The 13,221-nt window shown below is 43.1% G+C and overlaps 1 protein-coding gene across 3 annotated transcripts in view; it reads right to left on the minus strand.

The window, feature by feature from the left end:
* The window catches only part of IGF2R (insulin like growth factor 2 receptor), a 315,579-nt gene that overhangs the window by 126,801 nt on the left and 175,557 nt on the right, over positions 1-13,221 (minus strand). For all 3 annotated transcript variants that reach the window (XM_029596695.1, XM_029596693.1, XM_029596696.1), the window contains exon 25: positions 7,754-7,935. In XM_029596695.1, coding sequence (XP_029452555.1) covers positions 7,754-7,935 — 182 coding nt within the window. The remainder of the gene's footprint in view (positions 1-7,753; positions 7,936-13,221) is intronic.

The raw sequence follows: 13,221 nt of genomic DNA on the forward strand, positions 1-13,221 counted from the left end.
TCTAAGTCAACTTAATTAATAGCAGGTAATGAACTTCTCCTCAGTGTCAGCTTAGTAGTTTTTGACATGACATTGTAAATTTTTGTGCAATAATATACTTAATCCTGTGTATTTATGTAAGTTTGAGGATGATCCACTAAAGCAGTGTGGGAATAGATGCCATTGTAATAGGCATTCATATTTTTTGGTCAGGTGAGTCTCTTGTATGAAGATAATCTCTGCCCCTGAGAGCTTAAATTCCTCCCTTAACAACTGACGCTTTCTCGGGGTGTTTAGGTCTTTAACATTGATAGACCATATACTGATTTGTGTCATGTTACCTTATTAATCTTTTATCTCCCCTAGCCCTACTACCTTTCCCTTCTCTCCCATCCACTTCCAGATCCAGTAGGAGGGGACCCCCCTCCCCGTGCAGCATCATACTGTCATATTTAAGATCCATATACCACAGTGATAGCTAATAAATAGCCCAATGTTGTCAGAGTGGACAAGATACCATATCCCGAGACCATCCCCCTGCCCCTAACAAGCATAAGTTACCATATTAACAGCGATAAAACCCTTTAAAGTTAATCCTACTTATTAACATTCCAATTAGTAAAACATCTTACGTATCCTTGTAAGAACTGGCACATCCAAATCTCTGTTATAGCTGCAGAACTCACTATGAAACCTTAGTATTAAAGTCAATAGGAGCTCTAATTGTTCATTTATTTATTTATTTATTTAAAGTTTTTCTATACCGGCATTCGTGATTAAAAATCACATCATGCCGGTTTACATATAACAGGGGATGTGAACACAGAAATGGAACATTAACAAGTGCAAAGAGTTCGTAAAGTTACATTACAACAAGGTTCATATAACTGGGTAGAGAATTAGAGTAAGATAACCGAGCAGTTAGGATTAACTATTTTCATTATATTGTGAAGTCTCTTATAAGATGTTGCTGTCATTCAATTGGGATCAATTGAGCAATTCAATCGAGCAATTCAATCAAGCAATTCATCCATTGCTCGATTGACCTATCATCTGTGAGTCCTCGTCTTGTCTGTGAAGCCTGCGACCTCCTTTGCCATTTCGGTGTTTCAGGAAGTGGATTGTTAGAGAGTCTTTTCGGCGCTGAGGGAAGCTTCACCACGTGGCCAACTGCTTTCAAGATGGCCGCTACGTCTTCAACTGACTGCATCTTTGTGGTTGTCACGTTGATTGTGATGGCCAGGCCGAACGGATAGAGCCATCGGTATCGGAGCTCTTCCTTTCTTAAGGAGGTGATAATATCTCTGAATTCCATTCTTTTCTTTAGAGTAATGGGAGAAAGATCGGCGAAAACTGCTATAGTGTGCGATTGCCACTCCCATTCTTTTTGTTGTCTCACTGCCAACCAAATTTTTTCTTTTACTGGAAATCTGGTAAAACACACTACAATTTCTCTTGGTTTTTCCCCGATTTTTGGCCCCAGGAACCTGTGAGCTCTTTTGATTTCTACCTCCAGCGGAGTTGAGGTGGATGCCGAGTTCTACTACAGAAAGAACATACTTATTTTTTTAATTGTTTCCATGCTGCCTGTATATTCTGCAGTCTCGGGAATGCCGCAAAATCTCAAATTATTCCAACTTCGGTTCTCGAGGTCTTCTAATTTAGTCTGCAGGTCAATCGTATCTTGTGAGAGCTGCTGACCCTGGTTTTGTAGCGCTTCTGTTTTCATTGCTTGGGCGTCCAATTGACAATCGCGTTTATCAACCCGACAGCCAATGTCGGCAATTTCTTCTTTTAAATCGGCCATCATGTCCAATAATTCTTTTGTTTTTCTTGTCTTTTCTGAATTCCCCGAATCATTGACGGAATTTGTCTCTGGTTGGGGTGGCGTACAGCCTTGCCGTACCGGAGCTGTAGTCAGATTCTCCCTCTTCTTCCAACACCTCCAACACTGGCTGGATCCCCGTGTTCTGTAGGCCCGATTTCTCCAGTCTCATTTTTTGAGTATGAGAATTGTCGGAAATCGACACCTTTCTTCTTCTGGGCCACCATGCGTCAGCATGCTACCCGGTTTTATGCCGTAGGTGAGAGTATCGCTGGTAAAGAGTGGGTTTTTCGCTGTTTGTTTCTCAGGGAGTCAGGGAGCTCTGGTTTAAGCAGCCATTTTACTCCGCGGTGCTTGAGCCACCAACCTACTTTCTATGGAAAACCCTGTTTACACGTAAGCAAAATGGCTTTCTCCATTGACAAGAGGCTATGACTCAGCCATAACACAAGGAGTCCCAAGCAAAAGGTTAAAAGTGGAGCCATTACTGGTTAGACAACCTGGAACCCATCAGTGGAGAATAGTCTACTGGGTGAAAAAGCTGTACAAAATTGCTTGTCCTGTTACTGTTTCTTCGAGACATGTTGACTAGATCACGAACTACTCAAGTTGTCATGGTTTTCATTTCATGAGCCCTGACAAGATCAGCCAGCATATAAACCCAGCATTACACAGTCTGCTAGCTAATTGAACAGAGTTCTGTCAGTTACTGTCCTTCCAAATCTAATGGGATCAAAGGACACAAACAGTTGAGAAGCTTGCCTGTGAGGCTATGTCCTCTTCAGGTAATATGTCAGAACTCTCTTGTAGTCCAAGGAGTGGACAGCCTATTTTCCTTTGTGTGCATGTGGTCTTGGAAAGAAAGTCCGCAGCACAATAGTTAAATGTGGAATACAGATACACTTTCAGTAGCAATTTGGGATGAGTTCACAGAACCACCTTATTATGAAAAAAACTGCAGGAATAGTGAATATAAAACAGAGTTTATAATTCTGTTATTCTTCATGACATCCATGAGAAACCCACCAATTCAAGAGGCATGAAAGTAGGTTTCATGAGCTAAGCTAGGACTACTTTGAGGTCCCAAAGCTCTGGAGGTTTACTTACCATAGGCTTAAAATGTCACAGACATTTCATCAATATAAACACTACAGGGTGAAGAGAAATTGAAACTCCCGCCACCTGATGGTGCTACACTGCAATGGTGCTGAGATGAACGTTGACTGAAGAGATGTTAAGGCCTAAGAGGAAGAACAGGTGCTGAAGAAAAGGAATCCAGTGGGCTAAAGCCACACCATACCAAAAACCTCTTTCACTTGAAATGGTAAAATCGTCTGGTTGAAAGCTTTGTAGCTGATAGCACATTGTTTACCCCCTTTGGAAGGAATAAGGAGACTATTGTGTGCTCAACATCCATTCAGTACAGCCAGCAATAAGACAGTAGGCTGTACTATCCAAACCTTTCTGTATAATGAGTGTCAGACATTCCTAACTGAAAGGGAGACTGAATTAGACAAGATAGAGATACCACACTTGTGGCTATGCCAGTGCTGTGAGGATTATCCTCTTCTTGTCCTGAAGGATCTTTTGGATGGCCTGGTAATGAAAGGAATTGGCAAGTACACATATAAACTGATGATCCAGGTTAGCATGAACATATTGGAAGCTGATCTGTAACTGCTCAGATCCATGAGAAGAATTTCAACCCTTTGTTTTCCTCTGAAGCAAACAGGTCTGTCATTGGCAATCCTGAGCAAATGAAAGTCGTCCGCAATTTCTTGATTGAAGGACCACTCATGCGGTCACAGCACTCTGCTGAAGCTATCCACCAATGTATTCTGGATTCTTGAAAGATAGTTTGCTTTCAGATGAATGTTATGGCCAGCCCACAACCAGAATCAGAGGGCCTTCTTGCAGTAATCATATGAGCCCGTGCTTCCCTGTTGATATAGAAAATGACCAACTGGTTATCTGTATGGATTAAGAGAGTCTTGCCCAAGAGTAGATGCAAGAAAGCCCTTAGAGCATAATTGATGGCTTGCAGCTCCAGAAGGTTCATCTGCACATATTTCTCCCCTAGGGACTCTGACCCTTAGGTCTATGTCCCACTAAGAGTGGCAAATGCACGCCAGTGTAAGTATCGGTAGACAGGGTCACTTGATGTTCTGGGAAAAGCAGAAAGACCTACTTTTAGAACTTGTGGATTACAGATATCTTGTGGAATAATGATTAGTGGAGCTGATCCCATTGGGGTGTTTTTATTTATTTTATTATTTTTATATACCGACATTCGATCTGAGATATCACATCAATTTACATTCAGTTATTGTAGGTTTTTCTCTATCCCCAGAGGGCTTACAATCTAAGTTTTGTACCTGAGGCAATGGAGGGTAAAGTGACTTGCCCAAGGTCACAAGGAGCAACAGCGGGACTTGAACCCTGGTCTCCTGGTTTGTAGCCCACTGCTCTAACCACCAGGCTATTCCTCCTCCTTCCTCAGGAAGCCTTATTGAAGACTTTAAATGTGGAAACAATTCAGATGAACTATATGCACTGCTGTTGCCACGTGAATGAGGACCAACCTCGCTAATGTTTGGTCCTGTTATAAAGAAAAAAAAAGCTCATTAAGTTCACCCTTGGGGCTCTTTCAACGAGGAGAAACACCTTCTCCTGAAGTAAGTCTATCCAGGCTTCAATGAATTTAATTGTTTTAGATGGGACCAAGCTGGAATTGGAGAGGATGACCAGGAAACTCAGGGACTGGTGAAGCCACAGCATTGTCTTGAGAAGCTCCAGAATTCCTTTTGGAGATGGATCTATCACTAACCAATCATCCAGGTATGGGAATACACAGACTCCCTAACAAAGCTGTGTAGCCACTACTGCAAGGTATTTTGTGAATACTTTTTGGGCTGCAGAAGCGCCAAAAGAAGTATCTTGTACTGGTAATGCACGTCCTTCACCACAAACCTGAGGAACTTCTCATGATTGGGGTGAATGGGAATTTGGATATGAATGTCTTTCAGATCCAAAGCACACATCCAATCTCCTGGTTGAATGCAATGAGGAATCATTTGAAGGACCTCTCCTGAACCAAAAATTTGTTTGGCCTCCAAAAGTCCAGGATAGATCTCAATCCTTCATACTTTGGGGGATTAATAAATACTTGGACTAGAACCTAGAGCCACATTCCTGAAAAAGGGACAAACTCAATTGCCTTCTGCTGAAGTCACCATTTCCAGCTGCAGGTGAGCAGATTGGGAGGGGTTGGAGATGGAGTAGCAGTGTAGTGGTTAGAACAGTGGGTTACGAATCAGGGAGACCAGCTTTCAATCCTTCTGCTGCTCCTTGTGACCCTGGGCAAGTCACTTTAACCTCCATTGCCTCAGATACAAGCCTAGATTGTAAGCCCTCTGGGGCTAGGGAAATACCTCCAAGTACCTGAATGTAATCCGCTTTGAAGTGGCGACAAGTGGAATATAAAAATCAGATAGATAAATCAGATTAAAAAAAAGATGAAGATGGAAATCTGTTTGGTCAGAGGAGGGTGAGAGACTCCACAATTTTCAGGACCCACTGGATTCTGGTGATATAGACCAATTCCAGAAAGAGTGAACCTTCCCTACAACCAGTGGAGGTGGGCCTAAAGGCCATCAAAAAAACAGCCCTAGGCTTAGGCTTTTCCCTCTCCAGTTAGCTGGTGGTGAAGAATGGGAGGAGTTTGATAATAATGAAAATGGCAGAAGGGATGTTTTTGGAAATACGGACACTTGTAGGAAAATAACTGCCATTGGGCAGGAACCAGCTGGTCCCCTGTCACCGCAAGCAATGATTGCAGGGTGGATTAATGCTCCTTACATCAGAGCTACTGTGTTCGCTACCTTATTGCCAAACAAGGTGTCTCCTGTACAAGGAACATCTGACAGCAGGTCGTGAACATCTTCACAAAAGCCACTTGCTTACAATTATTGGATTCGGGCAGAACAGGTGGCTTGGCGCCATGGGGATCTTTCGGTCAATGAATAACCATGGCACCTACATTAAGGGGGGCAACCTCCCGCCTCGCACCTGCAGATCGCTATAATGGTGATGCCTTCTTTGGTGAAGAGGAAATAGCCCAGAGGAGATCCCTAATGCCTTTTCATTGCCTGTCTCTGTACCTCAGCCAGCACTTTAATCATCTGTGCCATGCTCAATCTCCGACCTTTAAAAGAGCTAGGAACCAGCACCAAGGTGGTGATAGCCTTCTCAGACTTGCATGATAGAGAGAGAGACTAATCCTACCTTGATTTCTTGTACCATTAGTCTGTTGACACGTCGCGCAGAGAGAAAGAGCATCCTACCTCGTGCTGTGGCTTCAGGCCCTTATGTTGACATTTTCTGCGGAGCCGCCATTTTCCAGGCCTGGTACTATTGATCTCTCGGGGACATCTCATAAGTGTCGCAGTTAGAGGTATCATGATATGGACCCAAGTACCGATAGCAAACGATGTGTATCTGTAATAGTCATTCCAGGTAGACAGATGCAATCTTCTTGGCCTTGAGCTTTTTCATTCTTTTATTTCCATTTAACTGAAAAGTTCGTTGTGGGGCTGCTGAGGAAATGGTAAAAGCAAAAAAAAAAAAAAAAAAAGGTGCAACAAGGCAGAATCAGGCCTAGAAAATGGCCCTATCAAAAGAAAGAGAGAAGGAACATTTATGCAGAAGATTGGCCAAAACAAAGCCTGAGGGGGTCCTGAGGCAGTGTGCATGGGGGAACACCTGCACATGCTCATTTAAACCTTTAAGGAGCTGTGCCAGCTGGGTCTGTGTTGGTGCATCAAATGTCACCCATACAACATGGCTGATTCGTGAACAGAGAAAATGCCTAAACAATGGTAGGGCCCATCATAAAAACAAAGCCTGAGGGGGTCCTGAGGCAGTGTGCATGGGGGAACACCTGCACATGCTCATTTAAACCTTTAAAGAGCTGTGCCAGCTGGGTCTGTGTTGGTGCATCAAATGTCACCCATACAACATGTCTGATTCGTGAACAGAGAAAATGCCTAAACAATGGTAGAAATAAATCAAAAGCAACATCTAGCTGCTATGTCGCTGCCAAATTATGTTTCACTGTAACTTCTCTGAAATTTGTATATATATTCAAAGAACTTCAAAGAAATTTGCTTAATTACCCTACACTCTGTGATACCAAAACTTTTAAAAAAAGCTTTTGCAAAAAATGATGAAAAAAACTTTAAAAATCTTGTGGTGGAGAGGTGGAAATTTCATATATAATGTAGGCAACTCTGTACCAATGCATAATTGGAGTATAATCATCAACCCCCACCGCCTCCACTCGAACAAAACTTTTTTTTTAAGAAATTTGTTTATAAATGAAAGTCCCGAAAAAATTCAAAAAGACAATCGTAGGGGTGAGAGTTGACCTTTCCACTAGAAAGGACCTGAATATATTCTTATAAAAATACCAAATTGACTTGAGGCGGGTCCGTCATAGACTTCCATACAAACGTTGGTGAATCTCCAAGCATTTTGAATCAGTCCCGACACAAATAATTCGTGTTTCAGATGTAAATCCTTCTTCAGGGGAATCTCCTCAATGATGTTCGCCAACCTTGAAGAATTCTGTGCCTCGCCAAAAAAAATTTTTTTTTATAAGTGTAATTCAAGTTTGCCTTGTGTTCAAAAGTTCTATTCGCTGCATCGTGCTGGCCGGGTTCCTTTCCAAACCCCCAAACGAATGGTAAACAATGGTAGAGTCATCATAAAAAGGGTCATTCTATTCCCCAAGAATGCACATATGAAGAAACCTACACCTCTTTCAATGAAAACAAGAAAAACAGACAAAACAAACAAGCAAGCTGGAATTTTGAGGAACTTAGTTAAGACTTTGCTTTAAGCTGCAGGTAAATAACACATTTTACAGGAGCAACAGAAAGAAAAACTTACTCTAATTCTATCACAGTGAAAGATGATACGTGTGGAATAGTGTTGCTTCTCGGTGCATTTAGCACCATTCAGGTAAACAATACTTAGAGAGCCATCGGTGGCAGCCTGTGGACTAATCTGAATGAAGCCCAGGTTATAGCTTTTCTCATCTTTGTAGATGACACAAGATCCTATGGCACTACCTAGAGAAAAAAAAAAGTGAAATTCATGCAGTACAATGCTTCTAACTCCAAACCTAGCAAGATTACCTAACACCACAGTTATACTACGGTAATAATTCAAATCAACCAAACGAAAAGGCCAAGATACATCCGACTGCTTATACTAAGCATCTGACTGCCTATACTAAGCATTTGGACGTGCGTTATTGACGCGCTAGCTTTACCCCTTATTCAGTAAGGGGTAATAGCGTGCCGAAACGCACGTCCAACCCCCCCGAAACTAATAGCGCCCGCAACATGCAAATGCATGTTGATGGCCCTATTAGTTATGCCCTCGGCACCAGGAAAGTGCACAGAAAAGTGCACAGTAAAAACAGCTTTTCTGTGCACCCTCCAACTTAATATCATGGTGCTATTAAGTCTGAGGTCCTGAAAGTTAAAAAAAAAGTTTTAAAAAAAAATTGAAATCAGCCCGCGGCTTGAAAACCGTACACTCAATTTTGCCGGCATCCGGTTTCCAAACCCGTGTCTGTCAGCGGGTTTGAGAACCGATGCCAGCAAAATTGAGCATCGGCTGTCAAACCCGCTGACAGCCGCCACTCCTGTCCAAAAAGAGGCGCCAGGGACGAGCTAGTGTCCCTAGCGCCTCTTTTTACTGCGGGCCCTAATTTAAATAAATTAATTTACTGAATCGCGCACACAGGAGAGTGGCCTGTGCGCGCGCCGGGAGAGCGGGTGAACGCCCGGTCTCCGGCGATTTTTACTGTATCGGCCTGTATGAGAAGTAACAGACTGCCCAGGATTACAGGTGGATGTGATATCCTATTCATGAAGAGCTACCAGGTTTATTTTGCAAGCACATTTACAAGTTTATTGCCCATATAGTTCTAAATGGTTTCATTTTCAAAATAACAAAAGTAGAACCAAACCCTAATATTATTTTGATTTATATTCCGCCTTTCAGGCACTTCAAAGTGGATTACATTCAGGTGTCGTAGATTCTCCCTGTCCCCAGAGGGCTTACAATCCATACAAACATAAGGTACGCCATACTGGATCTGACCGAAAGTCCCTCAAGCCCAGTATCCTGTTTCCAACAGTGGCCAATCCAGGTCACAAGCACCTGGCAGGATCTCAAGGGGTAGGTATGATTTTCCAAGCCGGTGACTGGAGGAGGACAGAAGCAGCGCCTCTGCTGCCCTGGGATGGAATGTCACATTTTTATTTGCAGGGTTCAAACTCTCCAGCTAGCAGACGCAAAGGAGGAGGTGGCAGTGGCCCTTATCACTGCTCCCCTTTCTCCTATTACCAAGCACGGATCAGTGGAGGGGGAGGTGCAGGAGGGAGATTGCATCCCTTCTGTGGCCAATGTAATAAGGTGCACTCAGGAGAATGCACAGTTTTTACTCCAGTTGTGTGCAAATTTTATTCTCAGCGCAGTACAGAGTGCTTCTTGCCCTCACATGAACATCGGAAGCTAATGAAGATATTAGCTATTTAACCCCTCTGCAGAGAGGCACCCAGGCTGAGTGCTTTTTATTTCATTTTATTTGTTATTAGAGCTGGAAACTAAATTCTTAGAGGTGAAGTAAAGTTTCCAGCGAATCCTCTGCATCACCGAATCATGGCTCAAAAAAACAGACACAGCAATAATCAACCAACTACCCCAATTCAGCATACAATATCTTCTCACTGCCTAGACCAAAAAAAAAAAAAAGGAGGTGGTCTACTCTTTCTAGCCTTAAAGAAATTCAAGTTCACACACCAACCCATCAACCAACCACCGCCTCTGGAGATAAGCCTCTTCAAAACAAATCTTGCTGTTATATGCTCCGCCTAAATGCCTTGACCTCTATCTATCCTCCCTCACTGAAATCATCCCTTCCCACATCAACATGGACATATCCGCAATCATCCTAGGGGACTTCAACCTCCACATAGATACAACCCCCCAGTCACCCACATGCAAACTCCTGCTTGACACCATGTCAGCAATCAGATTCAAACAAATAATTCAACACACTGACTCAGAAATCTGGACACACTTTTGGCCTCATATTTATCAACAACAAAGCATCACTCACCAACAACCCCCCCCTACAACAACTAACATCCCATGGTCTTATCACAAGCTCATTCAAACCACACTTCAACTGGAAACCAACCACACAGAAACCAACAGCAACAAAAAATATATCAAATTCCCCAAACTATACCCCAATGAAGACCTCAAAGAAGCCCTCCCCACCGCCTTAAAAGCTCTTAACCTCAGCACAGCAAACACAGCCATAAACTCATGGCTCACCATCAATGCTGAAATCGCAAAATCAAAATGTCCAATCATCACTAAAGAAATCAGAACTGAGAACCCCCACAAAGCGCCTTGGTACAAACATGAACTGAAAAATATCAAGCGATTACTCAGACAAGCCGAAATAAAATGGAGAAAAGACCCAACCCCATCCCACCTGGACAAATACAGAACAATACTCCACATCTACAAAACTGATACAGACAAGGCCAAACGTGAATACTATGCAAAGAAAATCCATGATTACCAATACAACCCAAGAGCCCTCTTCAATGTCATCTCCAAACTGACACAACCTATCCAAGCCCCACCCTCAACAGAACATACCTCAAAAACATGACACAAACTAGCCCAGTTCTTCTTGGACAAAATCACCAAACAACATCCACCCCCCAAGTAACCAAAGAAATACTGAACCCCCAGCCCGCCACAGTCCCCACATGGATCAACTTCAAACCCACCGCCTCTACCGAGGTAAAAACCATCATACAAAAAATAATCCCAGCCACCCACCCCCTTGACCCCATACCAATTAAAACCCTGAAGCTAATTCCAGAAATCTTTGCCAAACCTATAGCAGATCTCATCAACATCTCTAGAGCAAGGTAACTTCCCTGAAGCCCTGAAATGTGCTGTCATCAAACCCATACTCAAAAAAACCACACCTAGATGCCACTGACCCCCACCAACTTTAAAACCATATCTAACCTCCCTTTCATATCGAAAATTCTGGTAAAAACTGTAAGCCATCAACTCTCCAAACACCTGGAAACCCAGAAAATACGATACCCATAGCAACATGGATTCAGGAAAACATTCACAGCACAGAGACACTCCTTCTAACCCTAGCCGATAGAGCACTTAGAGGTCTAGATGCCGGCCAATCCTACCTTCTGATACTACTAGATATATCCGCCGCATTCGACACTATCAACCATAACATCCTATTAACCAGACTAAGCGAGATTGGCTTAGGCGGCACCACCATACAATGGTTCGGCTCCTACCTATCGAACAGAACATACAAAGTAACACTCAACAACAATGAATCAAAACAATTCCCTCTCTCACACGGCGTCCCGCAAGGATCATCACTCTCCTCCACCCTCTTCAACATTTACTTGCTCCCACTATGCAAACTCCTCACCGACCTAGGCCTCCAATACTACGTCTATGCAGATGACGTCTAGATCCTCCTCCCCACGAAAGAAAACATACAGAACACCCTACTACAATGGAATTCCATCTCATCTCAAATACAAAAGCTCCTAACCCACATATCTCTCACCCTTAACCACACAAAACCAGAAATCCTATGCATTACCAACAAACCCTCAGCAAGAAATATTCAAGACCTCTCATTCACACAACATAAGATCCAATTCGTCACAACCGTAAGAGAACTAGGCGTCACCTTAGACAATGGGCTCAACCTAAAAACACTTATCAATACAATAATAAAAGAGGGCTACTTCAAACTACAAGTCCTCAAAAAAATCAAACCCCTGCTACTCAATCAAGATTACCAGTTAGTCCTCCAGATCCTCTTATTCTCCAAGCTTGATTACTGCAACTCCATTCTACTAGGGCTCCCAACCTCAAGCCTCTCCAACTACTGCAAAATGCGGCAGCCAAATCCCTCACAAACAGCAAACGCTCCACACACATCACCCCCCATACTGAAAGACCTCCACTGGCTCCCCATAACCCACAGAATTCAATACAAAGCCCTAACCCTCATGCACAAATCCATCAACAATGAAAAGACAGACTGGCTGAAAGACACCCTTCACCCATAAAACTCACAAAGAAACCTTCGTTGCAAAAACACAGGACTACTTTATATCCCTTCCAACAAACAGGCCCACCTCACCTCAACACGAGAACACGCAATCTCAATAGCAGGCCCCACACTGTGGAATAAACTACCTTCAAAAATCAGAACTGAACCCTCGACACAGATCTTCAAGAAATCACTAAAAACCTGGCTATTCCAGAAAGCCTTCCAGCCGACAAGTTAACCCTGCGATTCTGTAAAACAACCAGAAAACCAACACGACCCATAACTCACTAAGAAAACTTGCTATTAAGACTATAATAAATATCAAACCCTCCCCCAGAATAACTGTATACCTCAAACTTAGAGCTCACAAACACTTCAATGATCTAACGCAGATACACTGCCATATATTCCAAAAGAATTTTCAAATTATTTATTAATATTATTGTTATATGATCTAACGCAGTTACGTTTCTATATAGTACTCCAAATGAATCTCCAAACTGTTTACTGTTATTCAGTTATACAGTTACGATAATAGGACACTGTTGCTGTTACGATGTAAAGATAATATGACCTGATGTCAAATTATCCCACGAGTTACCATGTAAACAGATGCGATATTCCTTATTGAATGTCGGTATAGAAGAACAAATAAATAAATCAAGTTACTCCGATGCTTATTTACCCAGACTGCACAGATCAATGCCTTGTTGGATGCTCTCTGAATGTAAATCCTCTTTTCCACATTTCCCCCTCTCCATCACCCACACAGGCTCACTTCCTCATTAATTCCCTGCTGGGCCTTTGTATTCAGCAACTGGTGGAAAGGCAATGCCGGCCCTACTGGGCTGCTTCTTCTGCCCTGCCAGCCTTTTTCTTCAGACAACAGCGGGAGGGGAAGTGCCGGTGGCCTACTAGGCCTTTTATTCTGCCGTGGGCGGGAGGGCAGTTATGCGCTGCCAGAAAAGGTACCAATAGCTGTGCATGGGGGCTTAGGCATGCAGCTGGGAAGAAACACTGGCCAGAACCTGTAGTGGGGATTTAGGTGCAGAAAACTACAGAGAGAGTAAGGAGGCTGGATCTTGCTCTCTCTCCAGGCAGGGTGCTCCGCCAGCAGCCAACGTTATTTCCTCCATTGTTTCCCTTGCTGGGCTGTGCCACTGCCAACTGAAAAGAAAACAAGGGAATCCGACCTTCAGGTCTAAAACCTCAT

This window comes from Rhinatrema bivittatum, chromosome 3 (assembly GCF_901001135.1).
Source record: "Rhinatrema bivittatum chromosome 3, aRhiBiv1.1, whole genome shotgun sequence".
Classification (NCBI taxonomy): Eukaryota; Metazoa; Chordata; class Amphibia; order Gymnophiona; family Rhinatrematidae; genus Rhinatrema; species Rhinatrema bivittatum.